At 47.6% G+C, this 21,409-nt stretch overlaps 1 protein-coding gene across 1 annotated transcript in view; it reads left to right on the top strand.

The window, feature by feature from the left end:
- ANKFY1 (ankyrin repeat and FYVE domain containing 1) overlaps positions 1 to 21,409 on the top strand; it is a 45,281-nt gene that overhangs the window by 12,263 nt on the left and 11,609 nt on the right. Inside the window, exons 4-19 of the mRNA XM_077311352.1 lie at positions 3,337 to 3,472; positions 4,908 to 5,031; positions 8,080 to 8,229; positions 8,959 to 9,124; positions 10,188 to 10,392; positions 11,213 to 11,281; positions 11,968 to 12,167; positions 12,952 to 13,049; positions 13,663 to 13,888; positions 14,383 to 14,481; positions 15,028 to 15,181; positions 17,011 to 17,179; positions 18,041 to 18,159; positions 18,397 to 18,553; positions 18,812 to 19,012; positions 20,452 to 20,628. Coding sequence (XP_077167467.1) covers positions 3,337 to 3,472; positions 4,908 to 5,031; positions 8,080 to 8,229; positions 8,959 to 9,124; positions 10,188 to 10,392; positions 11,213 to 11,281; positions 11,968 to 12,167; positions 12,952 to 13,049; positions 13,663 to 13,888; positions 14,383 to 14,481; positions 15,028 to 15,181; positions 17,011 to 17,179; positions 18,041 to 18,159; positions 18,397 to 18,553; positions 18,812 to 19,012; positions 20,452 to 20,628 — 2,450 coding nt within the window. The remainder of the gene's footprint in view (positions 1 to 3,336; positions 3,473 to 4,907; positions 5,032 to 8,079; positions 8,230 to 8,958; positions 9,125 to 10,187; positions 10,393 to 11,212; positions 11,282 to 11,967; positions 12,168 to 12,951; positions 13,050 to 13,662; positions 13,889 to 14,382; positions 14,482 to 15,027; positions 15,182 to 17,010; positions 17,180 to 18,040; positions 18,160 to 18,396; positions 18,554 to 18,811; positions 19,013 to 20,451; positions 20,629 to 21,409) is intronic.

Below are 21,409 nucleotides of genomic sequence, written 5' to 3'. Positions count from 1 at the left end.
CTGGTTAGGTTAAAAATTGAATTTGAATCTCCACGAATGCTACAGCTGCATAACTTGCAGAAGCGTCATTTTAAAAAAGGGAGGGAAAGTCCATCTTCGGCCTTTGCATCGTGAACAAAGACAGGCATGATAAGCCTCTTAGAGAGGAATTTCAGAGCTGGGCCCCGTGCAGCAACCCACTGTGCTTCAGTCTGACTGTTGGCTGGTTGAAAGCACCTATCTGGCCATTCCATCCAGAAGAGGACCCTCAGAGCAGGCTACATCAATTTAAAAACATCCACAAATGGTAACTTAGGAAAACAAAGCCATCAGCTAGTATCATGAAGGCCTGTGGTGATAAAGCCCCTAATGGTCAGCAGAGTAGCTGTGCCAAGCCTTGGTCAAAAGGACCATGTCTAACACATGGATGACAGCTACCTAGGGTGGTTGGAGGCAGACCTCTGTTGGGAAGGAGTTCTGCCTCTCTTTCTCTCCCTCTCATTCCTATCTGCTGGACCTCGGCTAGTATGGGCTCACAGGGAAGCGCCACTGATCGTAATTTCTGTATCTTGGCAGATTTGTGAGAGGAGGCAAGACCTGAGCGCTTGGGTTCTGAGATTGTTTAAGGCAGGGGTAGTCAAACTGCGGCCCTCCAGATGTCCATGGACTACAATTCCCAGGAGCCCCCTGCCAGCGAATGCTGGCAGGGGCTTCTGGGAATTGTAGTCCATGGACATCTGGAGGGCCGCAGTTTGACTACCCCTGGTTTAAGGTCTTAAAGATAACTGCCGGGGTTCTGAGTCGAGAAATTTAGCAGTCACTCAGTAGAGATGGAAAAAAACTGGAGTAGCCTAGCTGCTCTGCCTTACCCACAGCTAGGGTAAGATGAATTGTGGAACCAGATGCAGTTCAGGGGGAGAAGGGCCTGAGGCAGTGACCGAAGCACCTGAACTGGTATATGTGAGGAGCCGGTGATCCTTAACGGTTGCATCTAATGAAATGGCCTCTTGATTAGGGAAGTGAATGCCACAGTGAATTTATTAATCTGTTAATTGTGTTTAGGTAATATGGTCCCCGACCATTTGGAACATAAAAAGGATCCTGCTGGATCTGACTAGTGGGTCCTCATGTCACAACGCTGACCTAGTAGTTCTTATGGAGGGCCAATAAACAGGACACAGAGGCCAGGGGCTTCCTGTGCTGTTGCAATCTGGCACTGGTATTCAGAGGTTAAGTGCCTCTGAATGTGGAGGTTCTCTTCAGGGCTTTAAAGGTTGTTATGTGTGACTTCAGAAAGCTGGACTGGGCCATTCCCTGACTCAACTTCTGTGCAGTTCAATTGCTGAGGCTTTTCAGTTTTTAAAAAAATTGTATACAATTTGTCAATTTTATCTGTCAGTGACTTGAGGAAAGAGCTCAGGGAAATTTTAATTGGCTGAGGATTGGTGAAGATTGTTCCGTGTTGCTTAAAATTGCACATGCTTCTAGAGTGTGCATTCTGATAAGTAGTGTTGTTTTTATTTAGTTCGGAGCTTTTATGCAAAACCTGTGCTGTCAAGGCAGCCTTGCGAGAAAGAATTGAAATGCCATTAAAGTAATCTAGAAAGTTCCCAAAATCATCAACAGTAATAAAATCCGTTGAGACATTAGCAGTAAAAATGGAACAAAAACGCAAGCTGCAGGTCAAGGCACCGTAGAGTCCGGGATAGTGTAGGATTGTATGGGCAATGTTAGAGACTAATTTATTCTGAAATTTTCATTTAAATCAGGTTTTAGATTGCATGTAATTTTAAGTATGTGGTAATCCACCCTGAGTTCTCCAAGACAGGGGGGAATAAATAAATGTTTTTTTTTTAAATATATTTTTTTATGCCAGGATTGATAATTAGATTATAAGAAATGGACTGGAGCTGAAACAAGAATGTTCTGAGAATAACTTTCCTGCCTGAAACTGCAGCTGAAAAGCTTTGCTGTTGCAACAAAAATGCAACCACTTGCCCTTTTTATTTTATTTTTATTTATTTTAGATTTATATACTGCCCTTCCATACAGCTCTGGGCGGTACTTCATAGTACTTCGTGACTTCAGAGCATGTTCCTGTGTGGGGAGTATTTGATGGTCCACACTGTCAATATGGCACCCCTTGCCTTTTTGGCTGCTTCTAATATTAGTGCCTCCATTGGCTCCTCTTCCCGGGGGGGGGGGTGGCAAATCCACCCTGCAGAAAAACTATAAATACAAACTGTCTGAGTCCCTGAGTTGCGTGAGCATCCCCAGCTAGATGAAAACTCAGGAGGGCTTGCATTTCCCTTGTTTGGAGAATCATGCAATAACTGCAAGTGATTTCTTTCCAGCATGTTACCAAAACAGGCATATCTGCTAACATTTTGAGCCTGGATTCAGGTGGCTAGCCATGCTGGTCTGAAGCAGCAGAACAATATTTGAGTCCAGCGGCACTTTGAAGGCCAACTAAGTTCTATTCTAGGTATAAACTTATACCTTGAATAAAATTTCGTTGGTCTTAAAGATCCCCTGGATCTTGGTGCGTAACCAAAGCCTCTCTGGCATGGATACATTAAAGAGTCTGGAGTAAGTGAGCCTTTAAAAACACAGGATGCTTTAATGTAGCATTAAGTGAATGCTGTACTCATTGGAGGAAGGTTTTATTTACTAAATTTATATGCTTGTTTCCTGTGTCAGGTTTTGACCTGCTGAAGTTACTACCCAATAGTTTGCAGTCAAGTTAGGCCAACAAAGAAGCCAAACAGCAGAACCATCTGCCTGAGATCCGGAGGTAGTAGGGAGGGCTTCTCCTTTCAAGGCCTGCAGAGTATTTTAGGGAGTTTCCTCAGGAGAGCATTAAAGATGGCGCTTCTTTGCCTCTGGCACATGCCCTGTTAGTTTGGTCAGAATCTAAGGACTGTGCTAACTGGACTGCATTCCTGTTCCTTGACATAGGGGTCAGGTAATACTCTGGTTACACTCTTGAAGATAAGCCATCAGAATGCACACATTTGAGTTTTGAACGGCAGCATTTTCTGTGTAATTAAACGCTCGTCTCGCATTCCCGTGTTCTGCCAAGTCACTGGCGGCATGGCAGGAAATTCATATATTTTGGATTTTCGGAGCAGCCTTGTAAAATGCTCCACCAACAAATCCTCTTTGCATAGCTGATAGTTCTGTGCTTCACCCTTACTTTGCATCTGAATCGTTAGCAGCCGGTCAGGCGCTCACCAAAGGACCGAATTCGACCCAGGGTTTTCCTTGGTTGGCGACCCCCTAAACTCAACTGTCACCAAGCACGATAGTCTGTCCAACCCCCACCCCCCAGTAATTTATCTACCGCTTGTTCCCCAGATGCTGAGCCCGAAGTAACTATGGCGATGCTGCGCTGGATTTATACCGACGAGTTGGAGCTGAGAGAAGATGACGTGTTCCTGACCGAGCTGATGAAACTCGCAAACAGGTTTCAGCTGCAGCTCCTCAGGGAAAGGCAAGCCTCCAAATAAGCCGTTGTCTGTGCCTCATCATTAGCCAAGCCGGGCGCAAACTGGCTGTTGGTCCCCATGCAGATCGTTAGTTCCTGTGATTTCAGGGGAGGTAGCTTTGTCTCCCGATGCTGCTGTTTTAAACCAAAAATGGTAAATTAAGAGGGGTAGGACCCAGTGGAGGATCAAATACAAATCAGGTATAGAGGCACTGGGATACCAAGGTGGCAAGCACAATATCCAAAACAGACTTCTGTAGAGTCTTGAACCTTCTATTATTTTAAACCATGCAGATGTGTCTGTAGGGGATCCTGGGCTTGACGTGCTGGGGAAGTATTGCTGATGGTGGTTTTGACCGTGTGGCCCAAGCCTTCCCTGAAACCAAGAATGCCACTGTGTTGGCAGCACCTTCGCTTTTTCATTGGGGTGTTGTCTGAGACTCAACTTGCTTTGCGTAGGTCGAGCAAGCCGCTTGGGAGCCTCAACCTGCTCCTTAAGGCCCCCGCCACTGTTGCCTCCAGTTGGTCAAAAATTCGGGTAATAACCCACGTGATGTCGTGTCCTGCATGCATATATTGACTGGTTTGACTGACTGAAGCAATGAATGTCCTCTTTTGCGGGGGCGTCAGCATCAAGCTTCCTGTCCTGAGGATCACATTGCTCAATTCCTTACCTCACCCTACAACATTATCGCCTGGCAGACAGGCTGTTTTCCACTTGATAAGAGGGGGAGGGGGGGCACACCCTTTATCTTTGCAGTCCCTTTGCTACTTTGGAGTGCAGCCACCTTTAGAGAGCCAGCTTGGTGTAGTGGCTAGGAGTGCAGATTTCTAATCTGCTGAGCCGAGTTTGATTCCCCATTCCGCGCTCCCCCACATGCAGCCAGCTGGGTGACCTTGGGCTGTTCTAACTGAGCAGGAATATCAAGGCTCTCAGCCTCACCACCTTCACAGGGTGTATGTTGTGGGGAGAGGAAAGTGAAGGCGATTGTAAGCTGCTTTGAGACTCCTTCGGGTAGAAAAAAATGGCATCTAACAACCAACTCCTGCATAGTGCAGGGGGTTGGACTAGATGACACATGAGGTACCAACCCCCTGCACTATGCAGGAGTTGGTTGTTAGATGCCACCTTTTTCTACCCGAAGGAGTCTCAAAGCAGCTTACAATCGCCTTCTCTTTCCTCTTCCCACAACATACACCCTGTGAAGGTGGTGAGGCTGAGAGCCTTGATATTCTATTGATTCTATGATTCTAACTCTTCTTCAGTAATCTCAGGGCTCTCTCAGCCTCACCTCCCTCACAGGGTGTCTGTTGTGGGGAGAGGAAAGGGAAGGTGATTGTAAGCCACTTTGAGACTCCTGGCAGAGTAAAGCGGCATAGAAAAACGTAATTCTTGTTACTGACTTCTGTGCCTCTTCTCCTCTCCTCTTTTTCTCGGTAGGTGTGAGAAGGGAGTCATGTCGCTCGTGAACGTCAGAAACTGCATCCGCTTTTACCAGACTGCCGAGGAGCTGAATGCCTCCACTTTGATGAACTATTGTGCTGAGATCATTGCCAGTCACTGGGTAAGTGCCGAGAGAGTGGAGCCAGGAGCGTGTGAAGAGGATATCCTAGGATCTGGCATGCCTATCACAAATAGTCCTTTGTACTCCTGCTCTCAAGGCAAAATTCTCTGTAAAGGACGGGACTCAATCTGCATTTATTTTGTTTGCTGTTGTACTTTAAGAGCCGATTCATATATTCTGCAAAGATTGTGATACTCAGTGGCTTGGGAGCCACGTGTGGCTCTTCTGGGCACTTAGCCTACCATGTCCCGTATTTCAGGAAAGTCAGCAAGGTGCTCATGGTTAGCAGTTGGCTCCTGCCTTGAAACAGTCATCAGAAGGATGGGTAAGCTGTTAAGCCACCCTGTGGTATAGGCCTACATCCAGGGATGGGCATAAATATGATTTGTTTGCTTGAGGGTAATGACGAATATTTCTCTCCACAAGCTGCTGCTAGTACCACTGCTGTACCCCTCAAAAATGCAGGTGGAGAATTGTTGTTCGAATGTTATCTTCCTGTCTCAACTGAGTTTCACAGAATCACAGAATCATAGAGTTGGAAGGGGCCACACAGGTCATCTAGTCCAACCCTGTATCCAACCTTTGCCTGAAGACTGCCAGTGAGGGGGAGCTTACCACCTCCTTAGGCAGTCTGTTCCACTGCTGAACTACTCTGACTGTGAAAAAGTTTTCCCGATATCTAGCCTATATCGTTGTAGTTTAAACCCATTACTGCGTGTCCTCTCCTCTGCAGCCAACGGGAACAGCGTCCTGCCCTCCTCCAAGTGACAACCTTTCAAATACTTAAAGAGGGCTATCACGTCCCCTCTCAACCTCCTTTTCTCCCGGCTGAGTTTCTACCTTTCCATTGGATGAGCCGCGACACAGTCATGTTGTCGCTTGGTGATCTGTGGTAATTGTCCGGGTATCGAACCGTCTATTATCCCCTGCTATCATCGCCCGAATACTGTGAGCCCTGCTTGCACTGCAAGCGAGAGTTTTCCGGTCTGCGATTACTGAATTGCAGCTTAATTTTTCAGGCTGTTCTGTGAGAACGCTTTGTAAGGTGGGAGCAAATTGCCTTGTTATAGATCATCAGCCCGTGCCATGCACTCAGATAAAAAGTTCTCGTGATTTGGGCAATAAAATGTGGGAGGAAATAAAACGATCCATGCGGGCAGGAAAGGCTTGCGTGCAAAACGGATCGCTTGTTCTCAGCAGACAGATTCTAAAGAACCTAATGGTACAGCAGGTGGCACGTTAAGCAAAGTGAAGAGAAACTGAAATAGGGAGTAAGTGTCCAGGAGTCAGAGCAGGTATATTCTCTTCCCTGTGTCAGAAGAAGCCTCATTTGGTAGCAGAAGGAAGCTCTCTTCCAGATTGTCACTCTCAGTTTTGGGTGGCCGCAGTGGGTATTTTCCAGCAGTGTTCAGTGGAAGGTCCACCACATTTTTCTTATGTTCCCTGCCTCTCATGGGGTAGGTGCGCTTGCATCAGTACTGCGGTAAGGTAAAGGTATCCCCTGTGCAAGCACCAGGTCATGTCTGACTCTTGGGGTGACGCCCTCTAGCGTTTTCATGGCAGACTCAATACGGGGTGGTTTGCCATTCCCTTCCCCAGTCATTACTGTTTACTCCCCAGCAAGCTGGGTACTCATTTTACCGACCTCGGAAGGATGGAAGGCTGAGTCAACCTTGAGCCGGCTGCTGGTATTGAACTCCCAGCCTCATGGGCAGAGCTCCAGACAGCATTTCTGCTGCCTTACCACCCTGCGCCACAAGAGGCTCAGTACTGCAAGAACCCCAGTTCTCGGGCCAGACTCGGATAGTTAATGTGCCTGCATTCAGGTCTCATGACTAACCTGAATGAGCTGAAAACTTCCGGCTTTAATCCTTGCATGCTGTGCTGTGTGAGAGGAGGAAGGAGGGAGCTCTCGCGCCCAGCCGTTTACCAGGTTCATTCCTGTCACCAAGTTTACTCTGGTTTCTGCAGCCAGAGTTCGTGGGAGGTTCTGTATTTTTAAAGGGAGAACAGCCGTTATTTCTAGCTTCCTCCCGCCTTAGAGTAGCCAGAATTTTGTTTGTGTTGTTGCACATGTCATTTCCTCCACTTAAGACTGTTTAAATCAGGAGCACTTGAGCTCTCTGCCCTGAACAACATCTTTCTTTGTCCCTGTATCTGGTTTTGTGCCTGAAGAAGTTTCTGGAGAGATACCAAGTTTCTGGAGCGATATCAAGCTTGCTCGCAGTTTTGTAAAAGGAAATAGTCCATATTTAAGGAGTCTCCTTACTGTGCTTTTAGATTTACGTTCAGTCTATCTGCTACTTGGAAGGAGGAACTCGTAGGCATTCCTAGGGCTTTTGTTCAACTAATTAAAAAAATTAGTTCGTAATCCTGTTTTCTCAACAACAAAAAAAGAAGAAAGACCCTTGGAGCAGAGCAAGACATATAAATAAGCCTGCACTTCTCAGGCCAGTCCTGTATTCCTTGGCTGGCTCTGGCCAGGCCCAAACTAGGAAATACCTGGAGCAGGAAGAGAAGAAGCAATCCTCAAGAATGATGTTCTTCCTCTTATTTCTTCCCACCTATCCTTTTTCTTAATTCCTGTGCATTCTTGTTGTCATTAAGGGGTGGCGCAGAAAAAGTTGGCATGCACTGGACATCAGTACCTGAGCTCAGGGGTGTTGCTCAGGTACCTGGATGAGGTGTGTTGCTCAAGTGCAGTGACACGGCCAGCATGCTAAATGGCTCTGAAGTAATAAATCAGCGTCTTACAAGTGCTAGTATGGCAGATGGTGGAAAGTCCTGGGTAGCCGCATGCGATTTATGGTGATCCTGTAGGGTTTTCAAGGCAGTCTATGTTCAGAGGTGGTTTTTGCCATTGCCTGCTTCCGCACAGCATTCCCAGCTGCCGTGATCATGTCTCACCTAAACACTAACCAGGGCTGACCCTGTTTAGCTTCCAAGATATGATGCTCTCAGGCTACCCAAGGTCTTCCAGGTCAGGGTGTAACAACAGGGATGGGGGCAAAAACCACCTTTCAGTTTATTACCTTTTTCCCCTCCCAGGACGACTTGAGGAAAGAGGACTTCAGCAGCATGAGTGCTCAGCTCTTGTACAAGATGATCAAATCCAAGACGGAATTTCCTCTGCACAAGGCGATCAAGGTGGAGAGGGAAGATGTTGTGTTCCTGTACCTTATCGAGATGGATTCACAGGTACATCGTGGCCTCCCACCTCTGCCCAAGGGTCAATTTAGGAAAGCTTTCCGGCACGGACTAGAAAGGTCTCAAGACGGCTTGCAAAAAAGATGAATGGAAAAGGGGTGTGTGGGGGGAACACGACCGTCAACAGTAAAGCATGCAGTCTGAACTAGTGGTAGTAATAAAAATAAAGCCTGAATAAAATAGAATAAAAGCAGCCTAAATGCCACTCAAATTGGGCAAGAGCAAGCTGGATGTGAGCATTTCCATGTCGACAGAAATGGCCCCAAAGTTCCAAATCAAGTCATCATTATGTTAGTGTGGTTTATTTGTTTCCAGTAACCAGGGACAAGTGGGGATGGGGTGCGTGCCATGGAGTGGTACCCTTGCTGATGCTGAGCATGTGACCTGGGATCCCCACGTAATCCTGCATGTATTGCAATGGTCTCGTCCCCCACAAAACCTTCCGGTCTGGTTTGTCCTTGTGCTTTGCAGCTTCTTAGCCTTGTGTCAGAAACCTCTTCAGAAAGCCAGTGTCTATCCCGGTATCAGGCCTTGCCAGTCTGCTACAGTAAACCCCAAACGCCAGCAGCGCCTTAAAGACTGCTAACATTCACTGCAGAATGAGCTTCGTTGAGTTGTATCGACATACACGTTGTTAGATTTCTTTTTTTTTAAAAGGTTCCACTGGATCCCTGTTTTGTGACAATATCTAATGCCAGCCTTCTAATCCTGTTTCCGCAGCTGCCCAGTAAGCTCAATGAACTCGATCACAACGGCGACCTGGCCTTAGATCTGGCGCTTTCTCGAAGACTGGAAAGCATTGCGACCACCCTGGTCAGTCACAAAGCAGATATTGACATGGTGGACAAGAAGGGGTGGAGTCTGTTGCATAAAGCCATCCAGAGGGGTAAGGACTCCAGCCTCAGAAACAAATGACGCACTTCTCTGCCACGTGTGCATCTGCGTGCAGCTGGCAAACATCTGCAAACATCATATGCATAGCTGCCAACCTTAGGTGTCCAGGTGGCCAGTGTGTATCTATATCTATATTATAAATATGAAATATAGAATGGTACCAGTCACAGTTCCTCTCAGAGCTCTCTCAGTCCCACCTTCCTCACAGGGTGTCATTCATTTGGAATATTATGTCCCGTTCTGGGTGCCGCAGTTCAAGAAGGATGTTGAGAAGTTGGAGCGTGTTCAGAGAAGGTCAACTAGAATGATTGAGGGGTTGGAATCCATGCCTTAGGAGAAGAAGTGGAGAGAGTTGGGCGTGCGTAGCTTGGAGAAAAGGAGGGCAAGCGGTGATAGGATAGTGGTGTTTAATTATGTAAAAGGCATATATGTAGAAGAGAGGGCCAATTTGTTTACTCAGCTTTAGCAGAAGACTTGTTTCTTATTTGTTGATTTTTCTCAAAGTGGTTTACAATCGCCTTCCCTTTCCTCTCCCCATAACAGACACCCTGTGAGGTGGGTGAGGCTGAGAGAGCCCTGATATCACTGCTCGGTCAGAACAGCTTTATTAGTGCTGTGGCAAGCCCAAGGTCACCCAGCTGCCTTCATGTGGGGGAGCGAGGAATCAAACCCAGCTCACCAGATTAGAAGTCTGCACTCCTAACCACTACACCAAGCTGGAGCAGTGGGTTCATATTATGGGAAAGGAGGTTCCATTCAGAAATTAAAAAGCATTTTATGATGGTGAGGGAGCTATTTGTAGATGAAATATGCTGCCTCAGAAGGTGGTGGAATCTCCTTTGGAAGTTTTTAGGAAGAGATTGGATGAGCCCCTGTCAGGAGTGTGTGTTTTTTAAGTCTCTGAGAAAGTAGTGGGGCTGGACTGGATGGCCCCCTGTGGAACAGCTCTGTGCGATTCTGATTCTGTTGTGGACTTTTTAGAGGGATCTTGAGACATTATAACGATACCTTTAGCCCAAGTATGACTGACGTTCTCGTCTCGCTCTTCCTGAAAGGTGATAAGTTTTCCGCTAACTTCCTTGTCAAGAACGGCGCCCGGGTGAACGCCGCGACCCTCGGCGACCAGGAGACTCCCCTGCACCTGGTGGCTTCCTACAGTCCCAAGAAGCACACGCCGGACGTAATGGCGGAGATGGCACAGATCGCAGAGTGCCTCTTAAAGGCAGGAGCCAACCCCAACATGCAAGACAGCCAAGGAAGGTGACTGACTGGGCAGGATTCGCTCTGCTTGCTGTGGCCCCTGTGGCCCCTGCTTTCTTGCGAGGTCACTTGACTTGCCCACTGGCATGGCCGGAATGTGAGAATCGTTGGGATTTGTTGTAAAGGTGGCCCAAATGCCTAAGGATGCCATTCCCCAGGTGGGACCTGGGAATCCCCTGGAATTATAGCTCATCTCCAGGCTAAAAAGATCTGTTCCCCTGGAGAAAACAGTGGAGTAGAATGTAGGGAGCATTCTACTCCACTGAGGTCCCTCCCCACCCCAAATCCCGCCCACTCCCGGCTCCACCCTCAAAGTCTCCAGGTATTTCTGATACAGAGAGTGCAATTGAAGTTGGATATAGAATCATCTTAAATCTGAGGACCTGGATTTAGACAGTGCAACCTTTTCCAGCTTTGCTTCTTTGTGTCTCGTTACAACTGTAAATCTCAGTTGATCACTGGGGAGAGACCACCGGTGCCTTGAGAATAGTAGAGAGAAGGACAGGGGTGCAGGAGAAGATGGGATGGTGGACTTAAAAAGAAAAAAAGTACAACTTCTTGACCGTTCTTGACAAATCAGAATATTAATTTGAAACTGAATCGGTGGCGCTGTCACTAGCACGAGCTGATATGAAAATGGGTTTTACAGTCTTGTGGAAACAAACCAACATACAAAATTCTGGAAGAGCCAAGCAAGGGAATGGGTTGGTTTCAAACTCTTTGGAAAACAGGCTGGTGTTTGGTTGAATCGCAGACAAAGAGATCTTGCAGCAAAGCCTTTGGGAAACTCGTCCTAACAGAACTGCCTGCTCTTTCCTAGGACCCCGTTGCATGCTGCCATCATTGTGAGGAACGACCAAGTATTTAGCCAGCTGCTCCAGTGTAAACAGTAAGTTGGTACAAGCTTGTCAAATTGATATTTTTTGTGCTGTTGTAACTTCTAGGAGGAAAGTTCTGATTTGCCAAAATGTGGGGTTTTGTCTGAGCACAAAGAAGTGACCGTACCTGAAGGAAAATATAATGCTTCCTTAACAGCAAGACAGATCATTGGGTCCCCTAATGTGGTATTGTGTTACTCTGATGGACTGTCTTTCTCTAGTGCCCATTTGAGAGTATTTTCCTAGACCTGCCATTTTAACTGTTGATGGAAGTCCCAGGTGTGTGCTGTGTATAACTGTGAGATATAGTTTGTGGGAGACTGCTCCCTTTTTGACACCTGGACTGTTAGGCAAGGTCCCCTTCGGCAGGTGGCTACTAGAAGCAAGGCCTGCAGTGGTAGCCAGACTTTAAAGTGTTCTTCGTGGACATACTTGTCAGATGGCTTGCCTCTTGTAGGCAACTCCAAAGAAAACATACTTGTATTCAACTATACCTTTGACATCCATTTAGGATGCTCTGCTGGTTGCCCACTCTGTCTTCACTACTGTTAACTTCAGTCCTCCTATGGAATTGTGTTTCATTTGTTATATATGTCCTGTTTTCAGAGGCCAGGGAAAGAGGTGGTAGGGTAGTTAATCTGATTACATTTAGGAGTGTCATAGGTCAGAATAAGACATTTGCATTTCTTCTTTTAAGGCTCGATTTGGAACTGAAGGACCACGAGGGAAGCACTGCCCTGTGGCTTGCTGTTCAGTATATCACTGTCTCTTCGGACCCATCTGTAAACCCCTTTGAGGACGTCCCGGTGGAGAACGGCACCTCCTTTGATGAGAACAGCTTTGCAGCCAGGCTCATCCAGCGTGGCAGCCACACAGATGCACCAGATACTATAACGGGTAAGTGGTAGTGGGGAAGAGGGCTCTGTGGTGACGACAAACTAGAAATTAATGTTCCCTTTTGCATCTGGGTAGGGACTAACATCCCTGTGGCTCCATGTTGCGTTCTAAAACTCAGGGTGAGGCAAGTTTCTCTCGCCTCACTCTTTATTCAAGGAGCTCAAGGTTCTCACTTTCCCTAGAGAAAGGATACTTGGGAACAGGTTAGTCTTTCCACCCTACTCTGTAGGCTGTGCTGAAGATCTTGGAAGAGAGTCCTTTTGTGAGTGGCCAGTTTTACTTTGTGAGTTGCATGGCTGAGTAGGGATTTGCACCTAAGATGCTGTAAACATCGAAAGGAGCAAGTAAGAGCACCAAAGGGGCCAGACAGCCAGATGGTGGAACTTGGTATTTTAGTCTTGCAGTAAGATGCTGCAGCTGTTCCTGTTTCTTAGGTGGAGAAGTGGAGAGCCAGTTTGATGTAGTGGTTAGGAGTGCAGGCTTCTAATCTGGCATGCCAGGTTCGATTCTGCGCTCCCCACATGCAACCAGCTGTGGAGGAGCGGGGAATCAAACCCAGATCACCAGATTAGAAGCCGCCACCCTTAACCACTGCACCAAGGTAGGTGATTGTAAGCCACTTTGAGACTCCTTTGGGTAGTAAAAAGCAGTGTACAAAAAAAAGCTCTTCTCCTAAATCAGATGCTAATGAATAAAACTGTGCTCTGTGTGCGCAAGATGGCAATTTGAATATTTAATCTTTTTATCTACCATTTTAACTCTGCCCATTTTCTGTCCCCTCTAGGAATCAGCTTGCTGCAGAGGGCAGCAGGGGCAGGAAATGAGGCCGCAGCACTCTTCCTGGCGACTCACGGTGCCAAAGTCAACCACAGGAATAAATGGGTAAAGAGGAGAATTAAAAGACTGTTCAAGTATAGCTGCCAATAACTGGCTGCTTGCTGGCTCCTTTTTTGCCATCTGTGGGAGGGGAACGATTGAATAATAAACCGAAAACATTTATTGCAGATTCCAGCAGGTTTTGGAAAGATGGGTGTGCCCCAGGCTAGTTTGTTCTTCTACTGAGTGAGCTGGAGAGTGGATTTTGGGTTGCTGCATTTCAGCTTTGTGTAGTGGGTAAGACCTTGACTAGAGGGTAGGAAAGATGGCGAGTGTAAGCAGGACATCCTGCATTTCTTTGAGTAGTACCTCCTGGCACTGCTGGTGAGGGAAAGGTAGGGTAGGGGGATAAGAAAGAGTATTAAACTAGATGGGTACTCAGTTTTGTTAGGCAGACCTATTCATAGCATTCTTACAAAGAAGCCCAAAGCAGAATTGCCCCCTGCTAAGTCCCTGGGCTTAGAAAGGTGCCAAAATTGCTTATGATTGCACCCTTAAGTGCTCAGCTTTGCCATTACCTACAGATGTGGCTTTCAAGTTCAAGGAACTCGTTCTCTTTTTCTCATTCTCCTCTGTCCAAACAATTGCGTCTTGAGTCAACCAGACTTTTCTCTTCCAGGGAGAAACGCCACTGCACACGGCCTGCCGACACGGCCTGGCCAACCTCACCGCAGAGTTGTTGCAGCAAGGAGCTAACCCCAACATACAGACAGAGAAAGCAGCGCCTGGACCGAAGGGGGCAAATGTCCCAAACACAGCAGAGAGCGTCTACTTGCAGACGCCCCTTCACATGGCAATAGCACATAACCACCCCGATGTCGTGTCGGTCATATTGGAACAGAAAGGTGATGGCTCTGTTGTGGGTGGCCTTCTATAATCATCCCGTGCATCTTTTTCTTTAAAACATTGACTGGGTGGAACATTCCCAGAAATCCCACACAACTATTTGAGCACGTAACCAGATACAGCTGCAGTAAAGGTAAAGGTATCCCCTGTGCAAGCACTGGGTCATGTCTGACCCTTGGGGTGACACCCTTTAGTGTTTTCATGGCAGACTCAATACGGGGTGGCCTTGCCAGTGCCTTCCCCAGTCATTGTTTTACCCCCCAGCAAGCTGGGTACTCATTTTACCGACCTCGGAAGGATGGAAGGCTGAGTCAACTTTGAGCCGGCTGCTGGGATCGAACTCCCAGCCTCGTGGTCAGAGCTTCAGACAGCATTTCTGCCACTTACCACTCTGCGCCACAAGAGGCTCCTTACAGCTGCAGTATTTCTTTTAAAAGTGAAATGAATCTTGGAGGATAGCAATAGAGCGTTAAAACTTGTTTTTGTTTTTTAGCTAACGCCCTTCATGCCACCAACAACTTGCAGATCATTCCCGACTTCAGTCTCAAGGACTCCAGGGACCAAACCGTGTTGGGGCTGGCATTATGGACAGGCAAGTGGTCAAGATGTTCTGGAAAGTGCCTGTGTCTTTTGAAGAGCCTCAAGGAAAATAGTAACAAAAATGACCAGTGACATTCTAGACTCCAGGGCAGCTCTCTCTGAAGAAGCTGGAGCCAGAAGTGGACCCGTACCTCAAGGCCGTTTGTCTTAGCACTCTGGTTACTTGCCTGATAAGGAAAGGGAAGCCACGATGTGTGGCCCGTCTCTTGAATAGGCTTGTGGCAGATTGGACAAATCCAGCTGATGAAGGCCCTGCATGAGTAGTGGCTTTCCAGCTTTGGCATCTTGCCCTGTCGTACCTTTGAAGATGCCAGCCACAGATAGCTGGTGAAATGTCAGGGGCTAAAAGTGCCAAGCCAAGGCCACAGAGCCTGGGACATCCACAGCGACCACCAATGTCCTTCGCTTGGGCAGTACAGCGGATTATCCTTCCAGTTGTTCTTGAATGGAAAGGAAACTTTGCTGCAGTCTCTTGAAGGTTTTTATTTCAAAAATAATCTGGTGTTCTGTGACATGACATGCGTCCGTTCCTCCCTAGGCATGCACATCATAGCAGCTCAGCTCCTCGGATCCGGGGCCTCCATCAACGACACCATGTCAGACGGGCAGACGTTGTTGCACATGGCAATCCAGAGGCAGGACAGCAAGAGCGCGCTCTTCCTGCTGGAGCATCAAGCTGATATCAACATCAGGTACCACATGGGCAGCACCCTGAGTTTGCAGGAGAGTACCGGGAAACACACAAGACTGTGCGAAGCCTCCAGTTCTGTCATTTTGGAGTGAATGTTGGGAGTTGTTGGTGTTCATGGAGAGCTGATACTCAGCCAGTAGCTAGAGATTGCAGAACAAGGTTTCCTGAAGTTTATAGGTACCTCTGTACCTTCTTACCCCAGAGTATATATATAATAGTTTTCTTCTGAATTGGTGTGTGGGTAAAGGCAATGGGTAGAAAAATGAAGAATATTAAATATACAAAATGCATGCGTTTATTTACAATGAAAGTTTAAAATGCGCTGAAGCCTCAGCGGCAGCCTCACTATAAAATCAACTATAAAAATTGCAGATGCAGACCAGATGGCCTAGAAATTTTAGAAATGGGTTTATGCTAAGGCTGTCATTGAGACCTCGCAGTGTTTTTTACCTGTTCCAAATAAAAATATTGTGAAAAAAAACAAAAAATGTGTTTTCAGATAATTAATATTTTTCATTTTCCTACCCATTGCACTTACAATCTCTGGCCACAAATTCATGTTCCTTGAGCCTTTTCTAGTTTCTTGATTGCAGGGGTTGGGCTTTTAGTATTTTCTCCTCTTTTCCCCTTGCTTGTGTGTTGGAAAACCAGCGCTGTATCTTGTAGTAAACTGGCTGGCCGCTGGGCAGATCATGACAGGGGCAAGGCCAGCCCACTTATAGACGGGCTTCTACCTAGCTGGGAACCTCCACAGATACAGCTTCCTCATTTCACAAAAAAAGCACAGAGGGTAGGTGGGAAAGAATCCTCAAATACCTGGTGTGGATTCAGTAGGTTCTAGGAAGAGGGAAAGCTGACAGCAGATGAGGGTGAGTTAAAAGGCAAAAAAAGGGGGGGGGGAGGGAGTATAGACAGAGATGAACATGCTGAAATCCTCCAGAGAATCCTGAAGGCTGATATTTTAAGATATTTAGATGCTCTCCTCCCACCCCAATGGTTCCTTCTGAAGAGAAGTTGTTGTTTTTTATACCCCACTTTTCACTGCCTGAAGGAGTCTCAAAGCAGCTTACAATTGCCTTCCTCTCCCCAAAGCAGACACCCTGTAAGGGAGGCGGGGCTGAGGGAACCCTGATATTACTGCTCGGTCGGAACAGCACTGTCAGGGCTGTGACGAGGCCAAGGTCATCCAGCTGGCTGTACGTGGAGGAACAAGGAATCAAACCCGGCTCTCCAGATTAGAAGCCGCTACTCTTAACCACGAGTCGACGCTGGCTCTCTCTTGTAGGCCCTCGATTGCTGCAGACTCTGCATTTACAAGCCTAGAAGTATTAATGAGGCTGTTGTTGAAATGCTACTTCTTGACCTGCTTCCAGAGCAAGTTGGGTGTAGCGGGTAAGAGTGGTGGACTCTGATTTGGACTAGGTTTGATTCTCCTCCCCTTCCCCCACATGAGGCCTGCTGGGTGACCTTGGGCCAGTCACAGTTCTCTCAGAACTCTCTCCCACCAACCACACAAAGTGTCTGTTATGGCAGGAAGAAGGGAAGGTGATCGTATGCCGCTTTGAGACTCCTTTGGGTAGTAAGAAATCAGGCCATAAAAACCAAATTCTTCCTAAATGTGTGGATGCTTCAGCTGAGATGCCATGGAGGCTTACTGAGTGACTTGGGCCAGTCATACACCCTTGGCCTGACCTACCTCGCTGTGTTGTTGTGAGAATAAAACTGAGAAGGGCTTCTCAGCAAGGCGGTCATTTCACGATTGGCGTTACGGCTGGCGATGACACCCCAGCAGCGGCTGCTTCCGTGTACAGCGATGTGCTCTTATTGCAGGACGCAAGATGGAGAGACGGCCCTGCAGCTGGCCATCAAAAACCAGCTCCCGCTTGTGGTCGACGCGATCTGCACCAGGGGGGCAGACATGTCCGTGCCAGATGACAAAGGCAACCCTCCGCTCTGGCTGGCGCTAGAGAACAACCTGGAAGACATCGCCTCGACTCTGGTAAGACCAGTAGGCAGATCTTGTGCTGTTCTTCCTGGTGTTTTTAAATAGAAATTAACATTTCCATTGGGTCACCATGCATAATTAATGTTTTTCCATGTAAGCTACTTTTTAATAAATCTTCAGTTGCTTTCATATCCCTTTATCTAAACTTTCAAGGCGAACAAGGACCATGAAAAATTCCACCTCCTTAGTGGGGTTGGATCCTGCTGGATCCATGTTGCAAGTTTCTGATGGATGCCTATCTTTCCCCCTCTCTAGCCCTCCCCCAGTCCTTTCTGACCCCGGGGAACTTGATTCCGGGAGTTGTGGGGCTCACAGTGTTCAATAGCCACTTGTAGAAGGGCAACTTTGCCCCCCCCTCCCCTCAGTGAAGTCTACCCATCAAGGTGTCTACCCATCAAGGTGTCTTTGAATTCACGAAGCTTCAGTGGCCCTGGGATTCTGCATTGCTGTGGGCAGAAAGGACTGCTGAGATCTTCGATCCCTTGTGTCTACAGATCACATTGCCCCTGTCCAAATGTCCACTGGCTACTGACGAGCGGACCATTTTTTCCCCCTCTGGGTCTTTCTGCGTCTCTGCCAGCTTGGTGTAGTGGTTAGGAGTGCGGACTTTGAATCTGGCGAGCCGGGTTTGATTCTGCACTCCCCCACATGCAGCCAGCTGAGTGACCCTGGGCTTGCCGCAGCACTGAGAAAACTGCTCTGACCGAGCAGTGATATCAGGGCTCTCTCAGCCTCACCTCCCTCACAGGGTGTCTGTTGTGGGGAGAGGAAAGGGAAGGTGATTGTAAGCCGCTTTGAGACTCCTTCGGGTAGAGAAAAGCAGCATATAAGAACCAACCTTCTTGTTCTGCTTAGGTGAGACATGGCTGTGATGCAACTTGCTGGGGCCCAGGGCCAGGCGGATGTTTACAGACCCTCCTTCATAGAGCCATCGACGAGAACAGTGAAGAGATCTCCTGCTTCCTTATCCGCAGGTGAGAAGCCAGTCCGTCTGAAGATTTGGACTGTTTGTGGGGTCAGCCGAAGGTCGTTGTCCAAAGGCTGATGCTGACCAGGAAGCGCAACTTTCTCTTTACCCTCCTATTACCCAGTGTGCTGGCAAGCTCCTTGTCTGCATGACCGTCCCGAGAAGGCTGGGACCATCCTTGCTGGGGTTTTTCAAAGCGCAAATCTTGCCAGGGGCCTAGGCTGACGTGCCACTTTCTCCCCAGTGGCTGCGATGTCAACAGCCCAAGGCAGCCAGGTGCTAACGGAGAGGGAGATGAGGAGGCCCATGATGGACAGTCACCCTTGCACTTGGCAGCTTGTTGGGGCCTTGAAGAGGTGGTGCAGTGTCTCCTTGAATTCGGCGCTAACGTCAATGCACAGGTATAAGGGGGGGGGGGCAAGAATGTGTTCTGAGTCTTCACCTCCTGGCAGCCCCCTTGGCATCCCTATGCCTGCATCAGGCTCCTCACACTGCTCCATAGGGCTCACGTGGCCACCTCCCTGACTTGTTTTAAGTGGCCAGCTAAAGCATTCCTTTTCACCCAGGGGCTTCCCTTCGTTTTTCAATCATTTTCCTGTGGCAGCACATACATATGGCTGGGCTTGTGCTGTATCTTTAATTCGCACTCCCCTTTGTAGGATGCAGAAGGGAGGACCCCCATCCATGTTGCTATTATCAATCAGCACGCCGTCATAATCCAGCTGCTGATATCTCACCCCAGTATCCATCTCAACCTACGTGACCGGCAAGGCATGACCCCCTTTGCGTGCGCGATGACTTACAAAAATAACAAGGCAGCAGAAGCCATCCTGAAGCGGGAGCCCGGAGCTGCTGAGCAGGTATGACGAGATGCAAATGCACCCAAGCCCTGAGCTGAGGCATTAGGGGTCCTTTTGATGGACCATGTTTGCACAATGCAACTGGATGATACCCCTTGAGAAGAGGAGGCCCTTAAGTATGCTGGTGAATGGGGAAACTATCTTCAGAAACATCTGCTCTGCCTTTTGATAAAATGAGGAAGAATGAAGCACGGAGGCCGCCTTTTGCTCCTTGAAAGGAAGGTGGGATTTGGGAAGGTGTCATGTGGGATATCAGGAAAAAAAATTTCAGAGTAGTTCAGCAGTGGAATAGGCTGCCTAAGGAGGTGGTGAGCTCCCCCTCACTGGCAGTCTTCAAGAAAAGGCTGGATACACACTTTTCTTGGATGCTTTAGGATGCTTAGGGCTGATCCTGCGTTGAGCAGGGGGTTGGACTAGATGGCCTGTATGGCCCCTTCCAACTCTATGATTCTAAAAAAGCATTTGAGAAATGGCTTTATCCAGCGGCCGTCTGGTTTTTGAAATGTAATCTGCCATCACGCTTTTAGAGATATTGGCAAGACGGTTTGCTGAATGCTTTAATATTTTATTAGGTAGTGGACTGTGGGCTGCCTTGAGGGACTGGCTTCGGGTAAAGGAGCAGGGTCAAAAAGGCAAGGGATACCAGTTGATGCCCATGGCAAAGGCCGCAGCCAGACAGAAAGTGCCAAATGCTGATACATTTGTACTCGGTTCTATTTCAATGTGTTACAGTCTTAGACCAGCACAAAATACAAAGGAGGAAAAGAAAAAAGCAAAATGTCTGAATGGTTTTATATATGAAATTGTCAATAGTCCTTCTGGCAAATGTCATTAAACACATAGGTGATAATCTCCCGATTAATTAAAGCGCTGCATTTCCTGCAGACAAGGAAGCGGTGTTTGGTATCTGAAAATGAAATAGTGCCCTCTTTGTCTTCAAGAGTGAATTTAGTCATCAGAAATTGAGATGTAGGGGAGTCCTTTAAGCATATGAAAAGAATCAGCAGAAGGGAGATTATACGGTTTCTATCTTCATCAAGTTCTCAATGGATGTAATATATGTGCAGCCATCTCTGCTACATTAGCCATACAAGGGCGTTTACGCGTTTCCAAAGGCTGATGTTGGAATCGTCCAATAAGTACAGCCAATGGGAGGGCATCAAATCAGGCTCTGGAAAAAAGCCCATCTAAACTTGGGAGAAGCAATACTGGAGATACATTTGAACTATAGAGATGGCTGTAATTCTGGATTTTGTACAGGTGTTTAGCTAATTATGGACTTCAGGGAGTTCTCAACAGCCTTCCACAAAGCAGCTTGTCTTGCTTGCTGCTTACAAAAGCGCTCCTCTGGAGTTTGCATTAAGAATATAGATGTTGGGCTTGGGCCAGCGAAGGATTTTTTTGCTCACTTTTTTAAATTGGTTTGGCCCATGCTTCAGATGGACAACAAAGGGCGGAACTTCCTCCATGTGGCTGTTCAGAATTCTGACATTGAGAGCGTGCTGTTCCTGATCAGCGTCCAAGCAAACGTGAACTCCAGAGTCCAGGACGCCTCCAAACTTACGCCGTTGCATCTCGCTGTGCAAGCCGGCTCGGAAATCATCGTGCGCAATCTGGTATGTGCCGGGGAGGAGCCAAAAAGAAGGGGAAACAAAACGCAACCCGGAACACAGTCGAGAACCTGCAAAGCTTGAGAAAACTAAAAATGCACTTATTTCTGTGTCATTTATGGCAGGGGCAGTCAACCTGTGGTCCTCCAGATGTTCATGGACTACAATTCCCATGAGCCCCTGCCAGCAAATGCTCATGGGAATTGTAGTCCATGCACATCTGGAGGGCCACAAGTTGAGTACCCCTGATTTATGGAGCTCAAATCTACAAAGATAATAAAAACCGTAAAGAGAGCAGGGCGTGACACTTATTCCTATAGGTCACACTTACATTGGTTATATGTACCCAGGCATCCAAAGACCTAACCCATTAACATGCATATTTTATTTGAAATATTTGTGTGTGCTTAATACTGAGCTCTGAGGAAGACCTCTGCCAGTGTGGCAACATCTGCACTGGTTACCAGTCTGCTTCCGGGTCAAGTTTAAGGTACTGCTTGGTGTAGTGGTTAGGAGCGTGGATTTATAATATGGCGAGCTTGGTTTGAATCTGCTCTCCGCCACATGCAACCAGCTGGGTGACCTTGGGTTTGCCATGGCACTGATAAAACTGCTCTGACCAAGCAACAATATCAGGGCTCTCTCAGCCTCACCCACCTCACAAGGGTGTCTGTTGTGGGGACAGGAAAGGGAAGGCGAATGTAAGCCACTTTGAGCCTCCTTCAGGTAGAGAAAAGCAGCATATAAGAACCAACTCTTCTTCTTCTTCAGTAAGATCAGGGCTCTC

Source organism: Paroedura picta, chromosome 15 (assembly GCF_049243985.1).
Source record: "Paroedura picta isolate Pp20150507F chromosome 15, Ppicta_v3.0, whole genome shotgun sequence".
Classification (NCBI taxonomy): Eukaryota; Metazoa; Chordata; class Lepidosauria; order Squamata; family Gekkonidae; genus Paroedura; species Paroedura picta.
Note: the sequence above shows the minus strand (reverse complement) of the source record. Positions and strands in the feature narration are given on the sequence as shown.